This window comes from Bidens hawaiensis, unplaced genomic scaffold (assembly GCF_021521415.1).
Source record: "Bidens hawaiensis isolate Kalapana, Puna unplaced genomic scaffold, B.hawaiensis_p1.1 tig00012729_1, whole genome shotgun sequence".
NCBI classification, from domain to species: Eukaryota; Viridiplantae; Streptophyta; class Magnoliopsida; order Asterales; family Asteraceae; genus Bidens; species Bidens hawaiensis.
The window spans coordinates 25,431-48,692 of record NW_027492054.1 but is presented as its reverse complement, the minus strand read 5'-3'; the positions used below and the strand labels follow the sequence as shown (position 1 = coordinate 48,692).

The 23,262-nt window shown below is 33.2% G+C and overlaps 3 protein-coding genes across 3 annotated transcripts; 2 read left to right on the top strand and 1 right to left on the bottom strand.

Moving 5' to 3' along the window:
- Positions 1-789: 789 nt before the first annotated feature.
- LOC143541987 (uncharacterized) lies at positions 790-2,813 on the top strand. Its single transcript, XM_077034657.1, has 2 exons — positions 790-1,135; positions 1,950-2,813. Exons 1-2 carry the CDS (start codon positions 809-811, stop codon positions 2,418-2,420), a joined length of 798 nt encoding a protein of 265 aa, XP_076890772.1. The 5' UTR covers positions 790-808; the 3' UTR covers positions 2,421-2,813.
- Positions 2,814-4,573: 1,760 nt separating this feature from the next.
- Positions 4,574-18,033, top strand: LOC143541998 (myosin-11-like). The gene is made up of 36 exons (XM_077034665.1): positions 4,574-4,698; positions 4,791-4,934; positions 5,013-5,158; positions 5,239-5,395; positions 5,966-6,024; positions 6,372-6,531; positions 6,605-6,754; positions 7,503-7,639; positions 7,703-7,849; positions 8,008-8,109; positions 8,217-8,376; positions 8,758-8,795; positions 9,234-9,360; positions 9,445-9,615; positions 10,082-10,213; positions 10,303-10,412; positions 10,522-10,582; positions 10,848-11,025; positions 11,759-11,964; positions 12,440-12,559; positions 12,662-12,760; positions 13,063-13,284; positions 13,390-13,529; positions 13,829-13,937; positions 14,293-14,337; positions 14,420-14,674; positions 14,801-14,959; positions 15,425-15,628; positions 16,133-16,273; positions 16,366-16,436; positions 16,538-16,637; positions 16,834-16,890; positions 16,975-17,031; positions 17,121-17,201; positions 17,626-17,705; positions 17,910-18,033. Exons 2-36 carry the CDS (start codon positions 4,857-4,859, stop codon positions 18,031-18,033), a joined length of 4,383 nt encoding a protein of 1,460 aa, XP_076890780.1. The 5' UTR covers positions 4,574-4,698; positions 4,791-4,856.
- A 401-nt stretch (positions 18,034-18,434) lies between these two features.
- LOC143541997 (putative RNA 3'-terminal phosphate cyclase-like protein) lies at positions 18,435-21,810 on the bottom strand. Its single transcript, XM_077034664.1, has 6 exons — positions 21,527-21,810; positions 20,656-20,805; positions 20,398-20,579; positions 20,142-20,317; positions 19,419-19,629; positions 18,435-18,794 (listed from the first exon to the last, which is right to left on the bottom strand). Exons 1-6 carry the CDS (start codon positions 21,729-21,731, stop codon positions 18,585-18,587), a joined length of 1,134 nt encoding a protein of 377 aa, XP_076890779.1. The 5' UTR covers positions 21,732-21,810; the 3' UTR covers positions 18,435-18,584.
- Positions 21,811-23,262: the final 1,452 nt, after the last annotated feature.

The following is a 23,262-nucleotide window of genomic DNA, read 5'->3' as shown; positions in this document are numbered from 1 at the left end:
AAACAAGTCAAGTTTTATAGCTCGCTAAGATATGTGAGTGGTGTAGCCTTTTAAACATATTGTAATCAATTACCGGACTATTCTTTATTTATATGTAGCTTACGGTACAAGGTAGGAGTCTTGGAGTGCATATAAAGTTATCTAGATAGCTATAGATATTTATCAACTTTGGATTAATTATCTTATTGTTTTTATTATAATATTAGAGTCCTAGTTATAGCCTAAACGAGTTTATGCTTAACTATATATATCAAGTCATGATAATAGTTGCAATTAAGTTTTAAGTTATTTTCTTAATTAATAAAACTTTAGAGTTTATTCCAAAATTAATTTACTCAAATACCCGAAGAAATGGGTCGTGTTTGTGGGCCACCTTGAGAATACAATTGTAAAATGGGTCGTGTTTATGGGCTACCGGATTGACTCCAAATTTTACACGAGCTCGAAAACCATAAAAACCCAAAAAAAAAAAGAAAAAAGTATGAACACGTCAACCTAAACATGAAACAAAGTTTCACGGGTTAGCATGACAATATACAAATTTATATTTATTAAAAACTTTTTGGTGTTTGTCATAGTGAATTTATATATACATATAGTTGTCAACGACTCAACGTGCCACCAATATATACACCCCGCCTGTCTTCCATATATCCCTTTACACACATACCGACAAAACATATCAAATTTGATTTTGCTTTCAACTTTCAACAACCTATATATATATATACGCACACACAGGCTGCAGTGTTACAACATCTTAAATATTATTATTCCATCTTGCTAGCTATTTTCACGAGAAACCAAAATGATGAAGATACCGGTGTTAGAGAAGGTGATGTTTAGTGAACCATCTGTTTGGGTTACAGCCACCACAGTGGCAACATTAATATCAACTCTTTACTTAGGCTTTGGTGAGATAATCGGTAATCATCTCCAATACTCCAAATTTACAAATCACTCAAACAAACCATCGGTTAAGATCTCAAGCAAAGTAGGCATGTTGACGCTTTACACGCCCGCGTGTCTAGCTGGACTTGTTTCTTTCTTCCTATTCCCTGCCCCTGCCGGTGATCTCAGATTCTTTCTTCTTAAATTTGCTGTCACCTTTCATTTCTTCAAAAGGGACTTAGAGGTAATCAATTTACATTATTTTCATTTTTTAATTTGGTTTATTTTATTTGATAATTATAAGTTTTTTTTTTATGATGAGAATTCTTGAAATGGTCGTCATATATGATATTTACTAGATATGGTGACAACCAGCAATAGATAAGAGATTGTCAACATTTATGCATTTATATAAAATATTATTTGTCCAGATTTTTTTATTTTGTATACAACTTGCAAAAATCTCTGGAAATTAATTTGGTCAAAACTGAAATTAAATAATGCAAAATAATGACACATAAGATCGGGTTGATGCATACATGCAAGAACATGCTATTTAATTTGTAAAACCACCACATATATAAAGAAGAAAGATGCAAGATATATATAAAAAGCAAAATATATATACTTGTCTGTTAGTTTTTTACTTTTATATATGTTTTACATATTTCTTTCGATACGTGTTTTCAAATTTTATGTAAGTTTTCGTTTTATCGAGGTCCAACTTAAATGATTTTCACATTTCTATTCAAAGTTTATTTATTAAATCTTTATTCATTAAACATATATTGTTGTCTTGGTCATTCAAATTAATTAGACAGTTGTTTATGCAATTGTCCTTATCATGATTAGATGCTGGATATGGCATTTGTTATATTTAATGAAATGATAACTTAATTATTAATTAAATAGCATAGCACAAATACGCAGTAATGACCAATTCAAATGCTAGACATCACGCAAAGATTTAATAATATATAATGATGTGTTATTACAAACATAAACGTTTCTTTATATGATTACGTATATGTTAAATGATGTGGTGTGTACATGTGCAGGTTTTATTTGTTCACAACTACAGTGGCGATATGGTTCTAGGCTCAACCATTATCATCACACTGTTTTATTTCTCTGCGGCTGCGGGTTTGATCATCGTCCAATATATGACCCTAGGACTCCCTGAACCATCAATCGATACAAAATACATTGGTTTGATCCTTTATATACTGGGAATATTAGGAAACTTTTATCACCACACTCTCCTCTCGAAACTAAGGAAAAACAATGAAAAAGTGTACAAGATTCCTCGAGGTGGACTGTTTGATCTCGTTATTTGCCCTCATTATCTATTTGAAATCATTATATTTGTCGGGATATCACTTATTGCCCAAACACCATTGGCTTTCGCGTGCACTTTTGGAGATGCTTTGTACCTAATTGCAAGAAGTTACGTGACTAGAAAATGGTACGTAAACAAGTTTGAAGATTTTCCGAAAGAAGTTAAGTGTGTGATCCCGTATGTATTTTGAAAACTGTGCCCGGAATTATGATCATGTGTATTTCTTTTTATCACGAAGTTGAAACAAATTTTTATGGATAAATTGTGTTTGCTCTTGAATAATTGAAATTGTTGGTTACATATGTATTTTACTTTTGTGAGCCTTTTATGTTAGTTTATTTGGTTAATAATTTATGTGATAATAAAATAATCCAATCCGGTTGACATTAGGTGTGAAAGACAAATTCTTTATAAAGTAGGTTGTAACGATATTTACATGGTGACATAAATCTAGGATATTGTCTTTCTTTGTCTCACTTAAGTTAATGATAACTTGGGCGATGATGATGAGCGGTGAAGAGAGGGATTGTTGGGAATTTTGGAAATTGTAAATTGGATAATTCAGAGAGTCATGATAATTTTTGGATAAGAAGTTATTTTTGTAGTTCTCCAAAATACTATAATCGGAAAAAACTCTGAATGAAATCAAGAACTAGTTATGGAATTTGTGAGAAAGATGAGAATTTTTTTAATAAAAAATATGGGGTATTTTTGAGATTCCTATATATTTGATGGTTGTTTTGTTAACCACAAATAGGATATTAGTTTTTAATAGCGGTGAATAAGAAATTTGGTATAGGTGTATAAGAGATGACTAGAGGGTTGACAAGCAAGAAACTTTTATTTGTGTTTGACAGTGGCGAATAAGGTTAATTTTGTTTGATAGTTGCGAGTAAGGGTGAAGTCATGTGACCAGATATTATTAGCACTTGGAATTGGCGAAAAACCTTAATACCACTTGATATTGGTGGGTAAGGCTGCTAGCACTATATCGAATAAAACCTATTACTACTGGGTTCACATCGTAAAATATGAAAACAAATTAAAAAAAAAAGAAGATAAACATTGATGTTCTTAAACGTGAAAAAAAAAACAAGTCAGTTGAGTGAACAACGGTTTTGTATATATATAGAGAACCTTTGCAGATGTATGTGATTCATTCTGCAAAGGTTCTCTATATGACTATATACAAAAGCTTGGCATGCAACCAATGTTGTTAAGATCGGACTGGACCGGCCGGTTGAACTGGTCAGACCGGGATTTGGTCAATCGACCGGTCCGTTCTATGCAGTTTGTTTGTTCCCAGAAAATCGGTTTACTATGAAAAAAAAATATTTTTTTTTTGAAAATTACCTTTTTTCAGGACAAACCACTATTTTTAAGGGAATATTGTTCGGTCGTTTCGACCGGACCTGTATCAACAAATTTTTATCAACTAACCGTCTATAAAAAAAAAACAGAATTTGCATGCATGCATCAAAACTTTGGTTGAAATTAAATTATTGAGGTCAGAATCTCCGAGAATTTTGTATGTGACCAACAGAGAGACTACAACAGATCCGATTTCATCGGCTACTTATTGAACGAACCATGTCATTTCCACAAACAAGTAATCGAGAGAGAAAATAAGAAGAAGAAGAAGAAGAAATTGATAATGAATCTGACGAAGAATTGCGTAAGTTAAGGAGATCAATCATGTCTATCTGGACGAAATGCTTTAGAGCTGGTTCAATTCGAAGGGAGCTCTGATCGATTTACATGTCAGAAGAATCGTGCATTATATAGATTCATCCGGATTAACAATTCTTAGCTAGGGTTTCCTTCACCTTTCAATATGGTACGTAGCTGCATTATTCTGTTTATTAATCATACTCGGTATATATGAATGAATGTATATAATCATATGTTTATAATGTTACCGCTCCCTAAATTATGAGGGCTATGATCATTGTCAATTTTGATGCTAATTAGAATATTATGCACAATTGAATCAAATGCACGTTGTGTAATTATTAATTTTAATCTAATTAAATAATTCCCTATGAACATTGGCACACACATTCTGTTTTGAGCAGTTTAATTGCCAGTAATTTTAGTATGCATATTAATTAACTGGCCAGATAGTTTCGGTTTGCTGTTATGCAGCTCACCAGGTGGAATTTTATACATACATGCATCTGTCCGTATGACTATCTGTTCACTGATGATTGATGCATTATTATTATTATTATTATTATTATTATTATTATTATTATTATTATTATTATTATTATGTACATACATGTGTAACTAGATGCATAACTGTACTGTAGTTGTTGACTTGTTTGTTTGTTCAACAGAGCTCTTTGGTGAATATCATAGTAGGATCCCATGTCTGGGTTGAAGATCCAGGCAAAGCATGGATCGATGGGCAAGTTACAAAGATTACTGCCCAAGAAGCTGAGATCGAGACTCCTGACCTCAAAAAGGTTGCTAATTCATATATTTTTATACTTTTGATGATGTTTTGAAGTTAATATCAACAATTGATAACATGTATTTTGTTATGGTTTTCTTTCAGGTTAAAGTGAAGTTATCAAATATATATCCAAAGGATACAGAAGCTCCAGCTGGCGGTGTTGATGACATGACAAAACTATCATATTTGCATGAGCCAGGAGTCCTGCAGAACTTAAGAACCAGATATGAACTCAATGAAATTTATGTAGGTTACCTTTTTCTCATGTTGGAATACATATATAATTACTTTGTTTGATCTTCACATGTTTCAAAACCATTGCAGACTTACACTGGAAATATTCTTATTGCAATAAACCCGTTCCAAAAGTTACCTCATTTGTATGATCGTCATATGATGGAAGAATACAAAGGAGCACCGTTTGGTGAACTCAGTCCCCATGTGTTTGCAGTTGCTGATGCATCTTACAGGTCTGTCGGTTTTTGAGTGACTTTGCAATCATTTTAGCAGTCTTTCAATATATAATTAATATAATCTTTAATGAAATTAGGGCTATGATTAAGGACGGTACAAGCAATTCCATTCTTGTTAGTGGTGAAAGTGGAGCAGGTAAAACGGAGACAACCAAAATGCTTATGCAGTACTTAGCCTATTTGGGTGGCCGGAAAGCTACTGAAGGGTGCACAGTTGAACAACAAGTTCTCGAAGTATGATACATGACGTATAGTTCTATATTAACACTACTTAATTATTCTGAAATAGTGTAATATATGGAACTTGGCATATATATACTCAATTTACTCACATAAATATGTACATGTACATGTATAGAAGTACATATATGCTATATGTATATATGCATATGCAGAACCAGGAATGCAGGATCAAATGCGAACACAAATATTGGTATGAACAGAACTAAGGAATCCAAATTTTGAAATTGAGTCATATAAATTGACAAATTCACATTTTTTATTTGTTCATCTGGATGCATCTATGAGTTTGTTGACTTCCTCTGATGGAAAATGTTTCATAAAATGATCAAACACTAAATAGTGAATTATTCGATTTGCATGATTTGGATTAAAAAAATTGATGGATTCTTAGTTTCTTACTGCTCTCATCTCTATTTATGTTCTAACTGGACCCTTCCCCTGCATGCATATGTATATGTATTTTATGTAGAATAACATGTGTGTGTGTTTGTGTGCGTGCGCATTATATATACATATCATTATATCATTCTGATTAAGCTTGTGTCACCATTGTGAGTGCAGTCAAATCCAGTTCTTGAAGCCTTTGGCAATGCAAAAACTGTTAGAAATAACAATTCCAGGTGATGGCTTCATTCTATTAGGCTTCGAATATTACATTTTAGCATTATAAATTGTTAAGCAGCCAGCCAGTAGTAGACATAGTAGCTCCATAAAGAGACAATCAATTTCTGTTTGTGTTTTATGGCTTCAATTAGAGGCAACTAATTCAAACGGGCTAAATTAAAAACTCAGCTAAAATGGAAATGGTTCAACTATGTCAAATGGGTTAAAAGTTGTCTAAAGTTTTTCTAGTGAATATAACTTATATGGACACCTCTAGTTTCATTCAAAAAACAAGTTATAGTTATGTTACCCTTTCATTATTCAGATTTAACATCAAAGTTCTGTTGTCTTCATAATGTTTCAGTCGTTTTGGAAAATTTGTTGAAATCCAATTTGATAAGCACGGGAGAATATCAGGAGCAGCCATCAGGACCTATCTTCTAGAAAGGTCTCGTGTTTGCCAAATAAATGACCCTGAGCGCAACTATCACTGTTTTTACCTTTTATGTGCAGCACCACAAGAGGTATCTTTTTTTCTAACTAAATTGTTAGCAAAATAATTTTCTCATCTGACATTTTATATTCTTCTTTAATCAGGAAATTGAGAAATATCAGTTGGGAAACCCAAAATCGTTTCATTATCTTAACCAGTCAAAATGCTATGAACTGGTTGGTACAAATGATGCCCATGAATATCTTGCCACTAGGAGAGCTATGGATATTGTTGGAATTAGCAAAGAAGAGCAGGTATTTCCCCCAAAAGTTCCTTCCTTTTTATAAACTTAGAGGTGGCCGTTTTGACCCGTCTATGAGTACACTGGTTGATTTCGGTTAAACTGATAAACTTTTGAATCAGCTAGAATGAAAGCAGTGCAAATGGGGTTTAATAAAAAAATAATCCAAGCTTGTAAACAAATCGATGAACACGGACGGAGCATGTTCGTGTTTGTTTATGTTTGTTTGCTAACAATATAAACAGACGGTTTGGGAACATAACTGAACATAGATGAATGAACATAACTGAGCTAAGACCAATTAAGAGTAAATGTGAACAACAGTGTGATGGGTTTAAAGATTATTAAAACTAGTCTAAGTTGTAATGGACCTAAAAATTTAAAGAGTATATTAACGAAAGTAACAGAATGAACTTAATAACAAACCTAAATGAACATAAGGAATGAATATAAATGAACGAATGCAAACTTAAATGAACGAGCGTGACATTTGTTCATGTTCGTTCGTTTAACTAAATGACAAAAATTTTCGTTCGTCTATTAAATAAGCGAACATAAACGAACTTTCAGCAAGAACGGCTCACTGTACGTTCAGTTCATTTACAAGCCTTAGAATATGAACTAAAATGGAAACACACTCAAATGAGTGAAACTCATCGAGAGTGTATTAAAATGCATAAAACCTCCTAAATCATTTTAATATGAAACTTTGATTGCATTGTAATAATATATTTTTTTAACGACATGTAATACTCTCACAGGAAGCTATTTTTAGGGTTACTGCTGCTATTCTTCATCTTGGCAATGTTGAATTCGCCAAAGGGAAAGATGCTGATTCTTCAGTTTTAAAAGACGACAGGGCTAAATTTCATTTAAAAATGAGTGCAGAACTTCTTAGGTATATATATCTTTTTTGAAATTCTTTGAAAATTTGTTAGTTTTATAACTAGTTTTTCGTTAGGTGTGGTTCTGCGGGTTTGGAAGATGCATTGTGTAAACGAGTGATGATTACTCCCGAAGAAGTTATAAAAAGAAGTCTTGACCCTCTTAGTGCAGCAGTCAGCAGGGATGGGCTAGCTAAAACAATATATACCAGATTATTTGATTGGTATGAAGCTGTTAAACAGAATAGAGGTGGAAAAATGGGTGTGTTGACTGGTTGGGTAATGGGTCAAAACGTGTGGTCAACAGAATATGCAATTTTCATCAGAAAACTTCTTTGATAAATTTCAAATGCAAATGACGTTTGTATTGAGATATTTGAAGGCTAGTGGATAAAATCAATGTCTCAATTGGACAAGATCGCAACTCAAAAAATCTGATTGGGGTCCTTGATATATACGGTTTTGAAAGCTTCAAGAACAACAGGTGACAACCGGATATGTATTTCATGTTCCAGATATAAGCGCTATATATCAGGAAACGTCAAGTAAATTCTATTTTACATATACTTTTTAACAAACATTAAAGTGCAGCTTTGAGCAGTTTTGCATTAACTTCACGAATGAGAAACTGCAGCAACACTTTAATCAGCATGTGTTTAAGATGGAGCAAGAAGAATATACAAAAGAGGCTATTAATTGGAGTTACATTGAATTTGTTGATAACCAAGATGTTTTAGATCTCATTGAGAAGGTATTACCAATTTCAGTTGCATTTACCCATTTGTGGCTGCAAATATGCATAGAGATGCATCTATATGTATGTATGCATATGCAGCACTAGTTTAGTTTTTTTGTTAAAATATCTTCACTTTTGATCCGACACAAACACGCCGCATTCCTTTCTACTTCTCTATAGTGCAAAGTAATTTTAAGCATTAAAAACTTTATTTCAGTATCTGCAATCAGTGTTCTAAAAGGGTAAGGTCTGCAAACAGTGTAGTTTTAATATTTTATAGGTATATAGAATATATGGTAATTTTATTTCTATAACTAATAAATCTACTGGATATAAAACGAGTTTATCAATGCTTTGTGAACTACATAACTCTATGAAGATGTATTTGTATCACAGAAACCTGGTGGAATCATTGCTCTCCTTGATGAGGCTTGGTAAGATATTCCTTTCTTTAAATTTTGTAATTTAATTATAAATAAAGTGGATGTTAACAAATCATAGAAGTGACAATTTCGGCCCATTTACTTATCAGCGAGTCAATTTGGGTTGTATTTTTATAAAATGATTGAACGAGTTAAAATTCTCCGAAAGTATGTTTTTGTAATGCATGCAGCCTCTTCATGTTTTTGTTAAACTTTTTAGATTGTTACGCGATAGTATTGCTTTCGCAATCATTACTAACACTTCAAATTTTTTTTAAAATCATAGAAAAGGGAAAAACAGTTGTTTGATTGTCAACCCAGTCTGAATCGTTTTGAGCGTAATAAAATATGACTCGCTCAAACCAAATCCATCTTGACCCTGACCTGCCTGTATTGCCACCTCGTTTTATAACACTCCTTTAATCTCACTACTGAATCTTTTTACCTTAGTATGTTCCCAAAGTCTACACATGAAACATTTTCAAACAAGCTTTATCAGACCTTCAGAAATCACAAACGCTTTGTGAAGCCCAAGCTGTCACGTACGGATTTCACAATTGGACATTATGCTGGAGAGGTATATATGTGTTTTAGTCAGATATATTGCTAATAAATGTAAACCCATGCATCTTTAATTGTACTCTTCTAATTGTAACTTCAGGTCCAATATCAATCCAATCAATTTCTTGACAAAAATAAAGATTATGTGGTCCCTGAACACCAAGACCTGTTGGGTGATTCTAGGTGTGCCTTTGTAGCTGGTCTTTTCCCTCCAGTTGCTGAAGAATCTCCCAAATCTTCCAAGTTTTCTTCAATCGGGTCTCGTTTTAAGGTACTGTTACTTATATAAACATGTATCAGCTTTTATGTTTTTTAAAAGCAAACAAGCCTTTTTGAGTGTTGGACAAAGAAAAGTGCTTCTGCAGTTCTGCTTATCTGCTTATTTTAGGGTGAAATAAGTTTTTGTTAATAAGCAGTTTGAGTTAGCTTATTTCAAACTACTTATTCTTGGTGGTGTTGGGTTGACCCGAAACACTTTGTCCAAAAGTTGAACCCGATTCAAGCCCTCTCTATATGCGTATGAACAACGTGGATTCCATCAACGGGTACATACATTCAAGAGAGTGGAATTTATTCAATATTATTTTAAGCATAGTTATTAAAAGCCTTCGCTTCTTGTGCCTAGGCCCATTTTCCAGGCGAGGCCTATGCGCCTTGAGTGCGGCTAGCACCTTTGATAACTATGGGTTTTATAAGCCACATGTTGCTGTACACTAACATGCAACTAATTGATGCAGTTGCAATTGCAACAACTGATGGAGACACTAAACGCAACAAAACCTCATTATATTAGATGTGTAAAACCAAATAATCAACTCAAACCTGCCATATTTGAGAATCCCAACGTCTTGCAACAGTTACGCTGTGGGGTGAGCACACAAATTATTTTTCCCTTTTGTCTCTTACTGCTTATTTTATCAGTTTCATTTATAGCTAATTGTATGTGACTATTATATAGGGAGTTTTAGAAGCTATCAGAATCAGTTGTGCTGGTTATCCTACTCGTCGTCCTTTCTATGAATTTATAAACAGATTTGGACTTCTTTGCCCTGAAGCCTTAATAGGATGGTAGATCTTTCCTTCACTCTCAAATGTAACACTAAATTATATCTTGTTTTTTACATGTAAATTTGAGATATGTTACATTCTTAAAACGTTTCCTTACTGTCTCAATCAGCTTTGATGAAAAGGTTGCATGTGAAAAGATTCTAGAAAAGAAGGGAATTAAAGGCTATCAGGTATTATACACACACACACACAAATGTGTGTGCATGTATATATATATATATATATGTATGTATAGCGTGCAGTTCCAAGTTCCAACGAAAACCACCATTAACTTAAAAACCATGACACACACACACACACATTTGTTTTGTCAAAGTTTAATAACATATAAAAAGAATTAAAAAAATAATAAAAAAAATTATGGTTTCAATGTGGTTTTTGTTAAGTTTTTAAGTATGTGAATGAACCCTGATAATCACATTATCTTTTATACAGGTTGGTAAGACAAAGGTTTTCCTGAGAGCTGGACAGATGGCGGAATTAGATGCAAGGAGAACTGAAGTCCTAAGTAGGGCAGCGCAAATTATTCAAAGGCGAATGCTAACTTATATTGCTCACAAACGGTTCATTGAAACTCGGAAGGGTTCAATTGTCATGCAATCTTTTTGTCGAGGTGAAACTCTTACTACTTTATCTTAGAGGTGGAATATGAATATGGGTCAAGTCACACGGGCTGGGTTCAGGTCAAAACAATTAATTCTTTAGTATGGGTCGAAACGGTTCAGTTCAGTTTGGGTTGACATGAAACACTTGGTTAGCAGAATGCCAGTTTTACCTTCCATTTAAGACACCATTTACTTGGAAAACTTGCATTTTATTAAGGGTAATTAATGATAAAATGGGAAAAGTAGTACATTATAATTATCTGAAAGTGGACAATTTTTTTGTGAGAGGAGTAATCATTTAGTGTAAAAATGATTTTAGAAGTATTATTGTTTCAATAATAATATGATCTTTAGTGTGGAATTTTTTTTTGATGGAGGGAGTAGTGATTATTGTGTCCCTTATGGTTTAAATAATATTATATATCATTAGATCTTTCATGGAAAAAAAATTATTTAATTTATGCATCAGAAACACATTTTGGATAGTTTTCAACAAGGCAGACAAGTTTTTTTTAAGTTACCTTTTGTCGGTACACGTTTGATCCGTTAGAGATAAAAAATAAACCAATTCTACCCATTTAAACGTCATATGTTGCGATCTTCAAATTTGTTTTAATAATAATATGATCTTTACTTGATCAACTAACATATTTCATTGTCATCTTTTAAATTAATCTTAAAAGATTCCAGTTGCTTGAATTATTATTCAAACTGTACACGTGTAACTCCAATGACTTTTAGGTAGGTTGGCTGCCAAACGTTTTGAAGAACTGAGAAGAATAGCAGCTGCAATAAAAATAGAGAAAAACTTTCGTAAATACCACGCGTCGAATGTCTACAATAAGCTCCGTGTGTCAGCGCTTAGGGTGCAAACAGCCATACGTGCATTGAAGGCCCGTAAGGAGTTCCAATTAAAGAAACTAACTAAAGCCGCAATCATGGTGCAGGTTAGTTTGATAATACTGGCACACATGTAACTATTCATGTTCTATACACGTGGCAAATGGGCTGGTTGGGTTATGGGCCAAACTAGATTCTGGTAAAATGGATAAGTTTTTTATTCTGGTGAAATGGATAAGTTTTTATCTTTTACTTTATTGAGTTTTGAATAAGAATGATTGAAGATGGTTTTATGCATTTTCGGTGTGATTCGATTTTTGGTGATTTTGATTGCATTTTCGATGACTTGCAAACATTTTTGTTTTAAATAATTAACGCTTTTGAACATTATGACAACTAATAAAATTTTTGGTGATTTTCGACTGGTTTCGGTTTAACAATTATTTTTTAGTTTGGTTGCTTTCAGTTGAGGTAAAGTATTATTGGAATCGTCCAGTTTACCCACAAAGGGTAAAAAGTGACACATGTAATTTTGCAGCTTATCAGTTATATATATTTTTCCTTAGTTATATTTTTTTCCAGTCTCGATGGCGTGGTCGTAGATGTTATTCATACCATAAAAGGCTAAAGAAGGGAGCTATTGTTACACAATGCAGATGGAGGGGGGTAAAGGCAAGGAGGGAGTTACGACGACTTAAACAGGTCGATTTCAGTATTTGTCTACATTTTAAATTAAAAGAATTTAGTTTCACGAGTCATTTTTCAGGTATAAATTATATATGAACTTGTCTTGCTTTTCTGCAGGAACAAAAGCAAGCAGGTTTCCTTAAAGAAGCGAAAGATAAACTTGAGAAACAATTGGAGGATCTAACATGGCGTTTACAGTTGGAAAAACGCTTAAGGGTAAGTATTGATATTATGAATACTAGTGTATCAAATATGACTTATAAAAATTCTATTATTTTAACAAGATTTGGTGTCATAGAATAGCAATATACTTATGTGTGTGGTTCATTTTTGTAATTATACTTTTCTGAAATGGGCTAGTCTGGTAATCTAGTGGACTTGTAACGTTACATATGGTAAATAAATGATTTATGAGGTTTTAAGCTTTAGAAATACATTATGGGAAACATTGACAAGTTATTATTATAATTAACATGTACAAATGATTCAAATGACTAATGTTGAGCTTATATCTCCAGACCGATTTAGAAGAAGCGAAAGCCAGTGAGGCTAACAAATTTAGAAATTCGTTAGAAGCTTTGCAAAAAAAACTCGATGAAGCAAATGCAACAATAATCAAGGAAAAAGAGGCAGCGAGGAAAGCTATAAAAGAAGCACCTCCTGTTATTCAACAAAAAGAAGTAATCATTGAAGATACTAAAAGAATTGAATCCCTCACTAAAGAAGTCAATGGATTAAAGGTAATTTACTCAAACAAAGTATCCCCTTGCTGTTTTTTTATATTTATTTTTATGTTGCTCATAAGATCATGAAATGCGCCATTTTTGCTTCATTTTTCCATGCAGGCGGCATTAGCAGCTGAAAAGGAAAATTCTGCTAATTTAGAAAATAAATATGCTCAATCTCAAGATCGTAGTGAAGATCTATTTAGAAAGTTGGAAGATTCAGAAGATAAAATCCAACAATTACAAGATTGTGTGAGCAGGTTAGTGGATTCATTCTTGAGTTTTCCTTTTCGTTTCAGAATTCAAAATTTTATTTTCTTTAGATTGATATGGGCAATTTATATGTCTGAATAGGCGATGTCGCATCCACATCAGCCTAATGTTAACAAAGCACCCACTTATTAATAAATTTGTAAAGTAGTATTTACACCAACCAATGTTTTGAATATGCAAATTTACACCGTTTATCAAGATAAACTGCATGTTCTTGTAAACATCACTGAGTCTTTACTTTTGTTATGTTCTGTCACATTTACTGTTATTTTCTTATCCTACATAGGCTGGAAGAGAAACTACAGAATATAGATTCAGAAAATAAAGTTTTCCGCCAACAAGCTGTGTCAATGACACCTAATAAGTTTCTCTTACGTTCCAAATCTATCCTTCAGGTATTTATATTCAGAAATTCACTCATCAAATGTGTCATAATAATGCTAATTCTGAAAAGTTCATCTCATTCATATGAAAACATGTTAGTTTGGGTTAAATTTTGTTGGCAATAAATCAAACAGGTAAAATAGTTTGACCACACTTAGAAATTACTCCTTCTGACCAGTTAACCTGATTTAACCCATTCATATGAAAACGAGTTAGTTGTATTAAACTTCATTGATAAATGGTCAAACAGGACAAACATGTCAAATGGGTTGCAATATAGAACATATATTTCAGTACTTCAATAATACTAGTTTTACAATAATACAATCATATTTAATAGATTTCCAACTTTCAATCTTTTTGCAGAGGTCCGAGAGCGGTCATTTATATACAGACGCAAAGCCACCTCTTGTATTGTTTCTCTTAACACTTCTAGATGCATAAAATGTATATTTTAGCCTTTACTTTTAATTGTTGTCATATTTGAATTTAGGAACTGCATAGCATGTCAATGAACCAAAGGGATCTTTCAGAGCTGGATGACAAACCACAAAAATCACTTAATGAAAAACAAGTAGAGAATCAAGAATTGCTTATCAAATGCATTGCACAACGTATAGGATTTGCAGGAAACAGACCACTTGCAGCTTGTATTATTTACAAATGCCTTCTGCAATGGAGATCTTTTGAAGTTGAAAGAACATCTGTTTTTGATCGCATCATCCAGACTATAGGTCAAGCAATTGAGGTTCTAACTATTCCCGTTAGATATAAACCATAACTGAAAATCGACCCATTGACAAGTGATTGGGTTGTACTTATGTTTGCAACTATTCTCTGCTAAAATGTCTTTTTGTGTTTTTTTTTACAAAAGAAATCCCAGGATAATAATGAGATATTGGCTTATTGGTTGTCGAATGCATCAACTCTTTTGCTTCTACTTCAACGCACTTTGAAAGCAAGTGGCGTGACAGCTGGACTAGGCCCACAACGCCGTCGATCATCAGCTACTCTTTTTGGGAGGGCCAATACTGTAATTTCACGAGTTTTCTTTAACTTCTATTTTCTGCACGGACATAATGGGTAGATTGGATAACGGGTTACTTAAACAATAAGATTAAATACCAACATACTATCGGCTTTGTCTTGTTTTAGTCAATGTGCTTGTTCTTTTGTACATTTGCATAATATTTTTGCCCCGTTTGGGTCTTCATTAAAATACCCTATAATGACCTAAACATGACAAAAGTACGCCTTTTATTGATTTAAATGCACAAAAAGGTTACAATGACTAAAACAGAAAAAAGTTGTATCATTTAATAAATAATATAATTTCTCTTCTCAATAAAATGATTTAGGGTATATATACATTAAAAATACACTTTGAATGACTTTCGATTTTGACCCATTCGATTTTACTCGTTTGACCCGTAACATAACCGAAAATGACATGTTGGTTAATGATTTAGTTAAAGGGTGTTTGTTTATTTCTTGTTAGAGTTTTCGTGGAACTCCTCCAGGAGTGAATCTTTCTTTTGTTAATGGAAGTTTGAGTGCATTAGATGCCGTAAGCCAAGTAGAAGCCAAATATCCTGCTTTGCTTTTCAAGCAACAACTTACTGCATATGTTGAAAAAATATATGGAATGATCCGAGATAATTTAAAAAAAGAAATATCTCCATTGCTTGGCATGTGTATTCAGGTAATCTCATCTCTTTTTTCTTTTAATTTTAACTTAAATGTGTGACACAGCAACATACTTTCGCGTTTATATCATTAATGTCAATGTTTAACATGTTTCTGGTTAAATGTTGATGTGGTGCCCACATCAGCAGCTATGTGAAATGATAATGAATGTATAGGCCACCTAAGTATTTACCTATTTTCAATAAGATCATCCATCTGTTAAAATTACTTTATTGGCCATCCAAGTATGTATCTTGTCACATTTAACCTATAACATGCTGACATTCTTTCAAAATTTTAATGGCATTTTCGTCATTTGACATTCTTTCGTGAAATTTTTCCAACCAATTTAGTGCAAAACATGTTGGATGAAGAAATTTCCCTTTAAAAGTTGAATACTTGGGTGACTATAACTAAAAAAATTGAATCATGGAAAACAATGTAGGTTGTTATTTTTCACAATTTACTGTTTAATTTTATGTTAATAATTTTGTTGTGCTGATTAATGTATTAATCAAAGGCACCAAGAACTTCCAGAGCAAGCCTAGTAAAGGGAACATCACATCCGTTTAATAACGCAGCTCAACTTGCTTTGATTGCTCATTGGCAAGGAATTGTGAAGAGCCTTGGAGATTTCTTGAACACTTTAAAAACAAATCATGTTAGTGAAACTTCCTTTTATTTACTTTTTCATTTATTTTTGTTTCTCTTACTAACATCCATCTACAGGTCTGATTTTGTTGATAATTTCAGGTACCGCCATTTTTGGTCCGGAAAATTTTCACACAGATATTTTCATTCATCAATGTTCAATTGTTTAACAGGTATACTTCATGCCTAGACTGTATATGTATATTTTTGTGTATCCATATGCACATATGATGATACGAATATAATTTTGATTTTTTTTTACTTCTGGTTGCAGTCTTCTTTTGAGACGTGAATGCTGCTCGTTCAGCAATGGTGAGTATGTGAAATCAGGACTTGCTGAGTTAAAAGACTGGTGTTACAATGCAACCGATGAGGTATTTAACTTGTTTTAGTTTAAAACATTTTTCTAACTATGATCTGAAATTAAATACTTTTGAGAAAAAAATTAGGATCGGTTGGGACCATTGGGCCTGAGTCAGTCCCTTTTCCGCACACATGACCGGGACTGGGCCTAGGCCCAAGCCCGATCTTTGTGCACCTCTACTATCTGCTAAACAAAAATTACTGCAGTATGCAGGTTCTGCATGGGAAGAACTTAAACATATACGGCAGGCTATTGGGTTTTTGGTAAATAATCATTATTTTTTATAGAACTTGTTATTTTATTGAGATGAGTCACAAAATAAATCAAATATTTGTAATTCAATTCAGGTAATTCATCAAAAGCCGAAGAAAACCTTGGAGGAAATAAGTCGTGGCCTGTGTCCCGTGAGTGACTTGCTATAAAAAAATCTAATTTATTTTACATTACAGTTTTACGTGCGCCTTTAACTGTCATTTTCTATTTTGTTTTACAGGTTCTTAGTGTACAACAGTTGTACCGGATCAGCACAATGTATTGGGATGACAAATATGGCACACATAGTGTGTCCCCGGATGTAAGTTTATATAGATGTTACAAGTGAAAATTTTGACCCACCATTTATGTGTAAATGGGTCAATTTGGGTTGTGCTTTATCTCAAACGGGCCAAAATTTACTTTAACCTGTTTTTAATATAGTAACCTCCTAAATATATTTCTTTGTAATCATGTTATTTATGAAAATGGATAAGATGGTGTATTCAGGTCAACCCGTGCAGGCCCGTTTCAGCATATACAAAAAAAATCTGTTCATTTTAACCCGAGCATGTTACAACGTTACCCAACCGCCAATCTTGGTTGATTTGGGTTGTTTCAACCCGATTACTTATATATGGGTCGATTTGGGTTATGAGTTATCTCAATCTCAAGCAAAACTCATTTTTCCAGTAATATTATTTTTGTAATAATATTGTTATGTAACTGTTGATATTATGTTATAGGTTATATCCAGCATGAGGGTTATGATGACGGAAGAAAATAATGCAATAAGCAATTCTTTCCTTTTGGATGATGATTCCAGGTTACTTTCTCCTATTTATAGCATCTTCTTCATGTATATTTATATTTATCTTCTGGCCCGCTTGAGGTGGCAAAATGGGCGGGCCAGCCATGTGGGGTAATGTGTCGGGTCGAGTTGGACTGGAACTGTAGCATCGTTCCATTTTCGAGTAATATCAAGATTGCGAGTCTTTGTTAATTTTTTTCATGATTATATTTTTTACAGCATACCATTTTCCGTTGATGATATATCAAAGTCAATGGAACAAATTGAAATCACAGATGTTGAACCACCACCTTTAATCCGTGAGAACTCCGGTTTTAGCTTTTTGTTGCCACAAGCCGACTAACTGTTGTGTTTACTCATTTGGCCTTAATCCTTCTCGGGTGCTAATTCTCGTTCAATAACAGAAGAACAAGTGTGAAGAAACCACCCATCTCGGGTACTAATTTGGGCTCGACTTAGCCTTTTTTGGCCCCACCGTAATAATCTCATGTATATCTATATCGTATTTTGTATAACTAAATATGTTGTTTCTTGTACAAACTGTAGAGTCAAGATTTCATTCATCACCATTTACTTGTACATTACTCTTTTTGACTTCAATCTCCATTTCAATTGTCAAGAACACCATGATTGTTATCGGTTAACTAACTTGGGTTTCCGCCTTCCTGGGTTAACTTGACTTGTGGCTAAAAGGTTTACATGTGAAAAACAGGTTGCAACACTAATATGTAAAAATAAACAAGATAAACAAGGTTATGAGTTGTTAACTTGATTAAAAGATGCAGCTTAATATAAGGCACAAAATTGATTGCACAATCACTAATACATCAAAGAAAGCTTACAAAGTATAAAAAAAAGAAAAAAAAACTCAACATAATAATATTATAAAATAATCTAAAACAGCTTTCTTGATAAATTTTTCAATCCGCATCCTATGCATTTAAGCATGACAGTACCCGTTGCTGGCTCTGGCTTGATTACAAATTTAACACCCAAAAAATCTCTGATATTCCTGAGTGTTTCAATCCCATAAGGCACAAGCTTCCCTACCCGAACCTTTGATACATCTTGTGGGCATAATGCACATAAAAGAAATAACAAACCCTGAAATTCAGATAATACATAATTATTATATTATAACAAAATACAAAATAAAATGAAATTATCTCGAGGATAAATTTTATCTGGATCGTGGACGTTATCTAAAATTACATAAGAATTAGAGTTGGCAATTTCAAAACAATCACTTTCCAATGGATCAAACCATGCTATATTTTGTCTCCAACGGGTCAAACAGATAAAATTGTAAAACGAGGAACTTTAAAATAAAACACGTCAAACAGGTTCAAAAATACACCAAAATGTATTTTAAACATTTGATTAAGGAGTGCTGTATTTCATTTATATACCCCTCAACTCCCGCAAAATATACATTTAGCAAAATTTCAAGTGGCCTATATGAAATCCTAAAAAAAAGTAGTTTATTTCATTGAAAAATATAGTTTATTATTATAAAAAGTATACTTAAGGTGACCAAAATTGGCATTATATTTATTAGAAAAACCGATAGCTTTAGATAAAAAAGCATTTTTGTTTCTCAAAATGCAGAAGATAATCTTTTTTAACCTTAACCTGTTTGGCCCATTACCCAACCAACCCGACCCACCAATATTGCCACCTCTAATAAAAAAGTTATGTGTATAAATAAAGTCAAATTTAGAAACAAACCTGGTGCGTAGAATCTATAACACCACCTTGTTCGATCTCACCAAGTAACAAGGATGCAATTTCCTCGCCAACTTCCTCTGGAGGCATAAGCTCTTTCTTTTCATCAATATCCATGTCATCCTTGCCTCGGGGAAAAGAAATTGTCGTATCCACAGATATGAAACATCCAGATGTCGTTTCAGCAACCACTGATATTCCATTACCAGGTGAACTTCAAAACAAGAACAAATGCGATTCATTAAACCACGTGAATCATACAATGTTTCAATACAAAATTATACCTATGTAAATTTCTTAAATAACGCTAATGAGTAATGAATAAATTTGGTAAAAATTTAGCTAGATAGCAGACTAGGTGGGTCTGGTAAAAGCTTAAAACTGGACGAGTTGAGTAAAAAGTAAAGATAGGACCACGTGGCAAGATGGGTGAGTCAAACAAAAGGTCAAAACCAGTTCGAGAGTAAAATATGCCAGCTATAGACCAGGTTAATTTGGATTGAGTTGTTGACCAAGAAACACTAATATTTCTGCAAATAATATTATTACAAAAATAATCTGAATCTTTAATCAACCAATTTAAAAAGGTTGTATGAATTAGAAAAAGAGTATGTGCGACTTTCAAAACCCTTGAGTTCTCTTTTAGGTCTAATTTTATTCCACACATTAACGGTCGACAAACCAAATTGACCCGTTTGCAAGTAAATGGGCTCTAAAAATACTTACTTTCCAGCTTCTGCACCAGCTTTATGATCAGCAAAAATGTAAACATCAGGAAGCAATTGGTTAAAGATTCCTCTAGCTGCGTGAATCATTGTATTTTCAATCTGGCGTGATACACGTGTGGAGAAACTGGTTCCCCTGATTCTTTTAACCATACCTTCATCAGTCCATGTGACTGCCTACAAGCCCAACCCAACCATGGTTATGAAAGAAAGATCAAGTTTTTAAAGATTAATATATAAAAAATAATTAAACTTACCTTCAAACTATCGTGAATAATAGGAACGGAAAGTAAAATTTCACCACCGCCTTTAGGAGCAACTCCCCTGCTCACAATCTTTAGATCCAACCCTTCTGATGGGACTCCAAATCGCTTCAACAATGGTAAAGTGATTGATCTAAATGTATCAACAGACGGATCTTTTGAATCATTTGTGATACCTAAAATACAACATGTTATCAATTTATCATTTCCATTTAAATTTATCACCTTTTGCAGCTAAATCACCAAAAGTACCTTTGAGCTTAATTGAAAGGGGCTTCTTCCCGAACAAACCAAGAACAATCAACGGTTCCAGAAAATAACCAATTGACCTACTCAATCCACAATCATGCTCCAGATATCTTCCACCCATCACTATCCCAGGCTTGTACTTCAACTTAGTACCTACCAATTCAACAAAATTACAATACTTTCATCCTAAATACAACAAGAACCGTCATATTGATTTATAAACAACATCAAACTTGGCATTGCAAAAAACAGAAAAAAGACATGCAAGTCCTAAAATTCACTGCATTCTATTCATTTAAGAATAAAAAACTGTACTTTCTGAATGCAATACTTATACCAGTAACTTATTTTCAAAAATCCAAGTCACCATAAATTGTACTTTGTAAAATTTGACATCACAAAAAGCTACTTTTGTCCCTACCCACGGTTGTAAAATCCCGCCTAGGCGTTGATTAATCACTGCCGATTAATCCCTGTTTGGTCGAAATCGGTCAAAACTGAAAATTGTATATATAAAATTTGATGTATATATATGTGTGTGTGTGTATTTGAAATTTTACATATATAATGCAATCTGATTAATCGCTAGTTCGCTAGTCCCTACCCCACTGCCAGACTACCGAGTTCTACAACACGAACCATCGAACCTACCTACAACATTTCAAGCTAAATACAACCACCACATCATTTAAATCTAAAAACAACATCAAATTTGAAATTGCAAAAAGCTTCAAAATTTATTGCATTCCTGTTAATTTAAAAAACCACACACTGTAATGCAATCAATATTTACACAAAACCCATGTCAAAATTCACAGTAAAAACAGTTTAATTTCACAAATAAAAAAAAAACCTAGAATGAATTAATAATTACCAGTCTCGTTGATTTCGACAAGACAGTCATCAGAAACAGTTTCCAGAAGACGAAGAAACGAGACCTCGTGAGACTGAAGCCCCGGCCACGTGGCTTCGGCGCGTATGTCTTCGATTAATATCGGAGTTGAAGAGAGAGTTGACAGAAGCAGTCTTTGCCTTAGGTTTTGACTACCCTTAAGCTTCATATACGATATCTTTCCCATGTTCTAATCTTCTGTTATTCGGCGGCGGCGGTGATCTGCCGGAATATACTATACAGATGTGTGTGTAATTATTATTGGTTTATAAAACCCTGAAGAAGAAGAATCAAGGGTTTTATTTTTACATACAAAGTTTTATAAATGGTCCCTTACAAATTCAATTGTTTACATGTTTTATTTTCGGTTAGTTGGTTAGTTAGTTCGGATTGGTTTATTCGGATTTTTTGTTTTTGTATTTGCTTGATTCAACAAATCTACCTAGAATCAAGTTGCATCGATATAAACAACATCATGGAGTTCCAAGAAGACGTTACAAGTCATTATCATAGGTGAGCCCCAAAAGAATAAAGGATGTCTTCTAGATAGCTGTCCAATAGCAACATAAACTGATTCATTCGAAGACCATTATCTCTAATGTAATTGTATATGTGATTTTTATGTATGTATACATTATTACAATGTGAATCATATGTGCGCATGTGTGTACACACAAATGTTGTAAACATGTAAGGAGTCTCATTCATGATCTATGAAAAATATTTTTGTTGTGTGTTTTCACTCTCTTACTCACTCTTATCGCCATCTTCACTACATTCAATCTAAATTATTTGATAAAGTGCATATTTTCATTTATCCATAATTCAGTGGTGTTTTCATTAACATTGGTATCATCTGGTTTCGTGACGGAAGAAATTGAGAGGGGTGTTTGTTTAAGAAAGCAACAACAATTATGTAGAAGCAAGCAAAAAAGGATTGGAAGTAACATCGGAGAACGGAGAAATTAAAATCGAAGGAGAAGATGACAATTTGTCACAAAAATCAATTCAAGACGAATTGGGGATAAGAATTTGAAGTTTTGAACCTACCACCTTATTTCTAAAGGGGTAAACACCATACTACTTGTTAAAAATATCTAAGTATTCATTCATACTAGTGAACTTAGTGAACTGGATATGCTATTATTCTTTTATTAATAAACTTTGAGTGTTTTTTGTTTTTTGTTTTTTGTTCAGAAGTAAGTACAGGGACTTAAGTTGAAAATGTGACAAGGGGCTAATATGAAAAATGGTTGCTATATAACAAAGGTTCAAGATCTGATTGTTAAGTCAGTTAGCACAAGTTATTAGAGATTTCATTTTTCATATAGTCTCTCAATAATCCTATGTATGTTTCTAGTTCAATTCATTTTGTATTTTCTGTAATTGATCAACTGATAAAGATATCCAGTTGATCAAAACTTCTTGTATTGAAAGAACTTAGAGAGATTTCTAAGTTCTACGGTTTGGTTGGGTGTTTTTCTGGTTTGGGTGAAGATTAATAAGATTTTGTCACCGTGTTTTGCCGCCTACATCTCTGTGTTCGTGTATGATATTGTGATTTTGTTCACTACTAAACTATTAGGATTTAAGAAAAAAAATAAAAGAGAATCATAGTTAACTCTATTTTTAAACAACACCATTTTCTTATATACTTTTTCAGCACCACCTTAAAAAAACTTCCATAATCCTCAAATTATGAATGCCGAGAAGACAGT

What these genes read in the sequence shown, in the direction of transcription:
- LOC143541998 (XM_077034665.1), top strand. Translation starts at nt 4,857, where the DNA reads ATGACAAAACTATCATATTTGCATGAGCCAGGAGTCCTGCAGAACTTA. An exon ending in GCTCTCCTTGATGAGGCTTG is followed by an intron (nt 8,796 to 9,233) that starts GTAAGATATTCC and finishes TTTTTACCTTAG; the next exon opens with TATGTTCCCAAAGTCTACAC. An exon ending in CTTTTGGATGATGATTCCAG is followed by an intron (nt 17,706 to 17,909) that starts GTTACTTTCTCC and finishes TATTTTTTACAG; the next exon opens with CATACCATTTTCCGTTGATG.
- LOC143541997 (XM_077034664.1), bottom strand. Translation starts at nt 21,731, where the DNA reads ATGGGAAAGATATCGTATATGAAGCTTAAGGGTAGTCAAAACCTAAGG. An exon ending in CCTTTCAATTAAGCTCAAAG is followed by an intron (nt 20,580 to 20,655) that starts GTACTTTTGGTG and finishes GTTGTATTTTAG; the next exon opens with GTATCACAAATGATTCAAAA. An exon ending in TTATTCACGATAGTTTGAAG is followed by an intron (nt 20,318 to 20,397) that starts GTAAGTTTAATT and finishes TTGGGCTTGTAG; the next exon opens with GCAGTCACATGGACTGATGA.
- LOC143541987 (XM_077034657.1), top strand. Translation starts at nt 809, where the DNA reads ATGATGAAGATACCGGTGTTAGAGAAGGTGATGTTTAGTGAACCATCT. An exon ending in TCTTCAAAAGGGACTTAGAG is followed by an intron (nt 1,136 to 1,949) that starts GTAATCAATTTA and finishes GTACATGTGCAG; the next exon opens with GTTTTATTTGTTCACAACTA.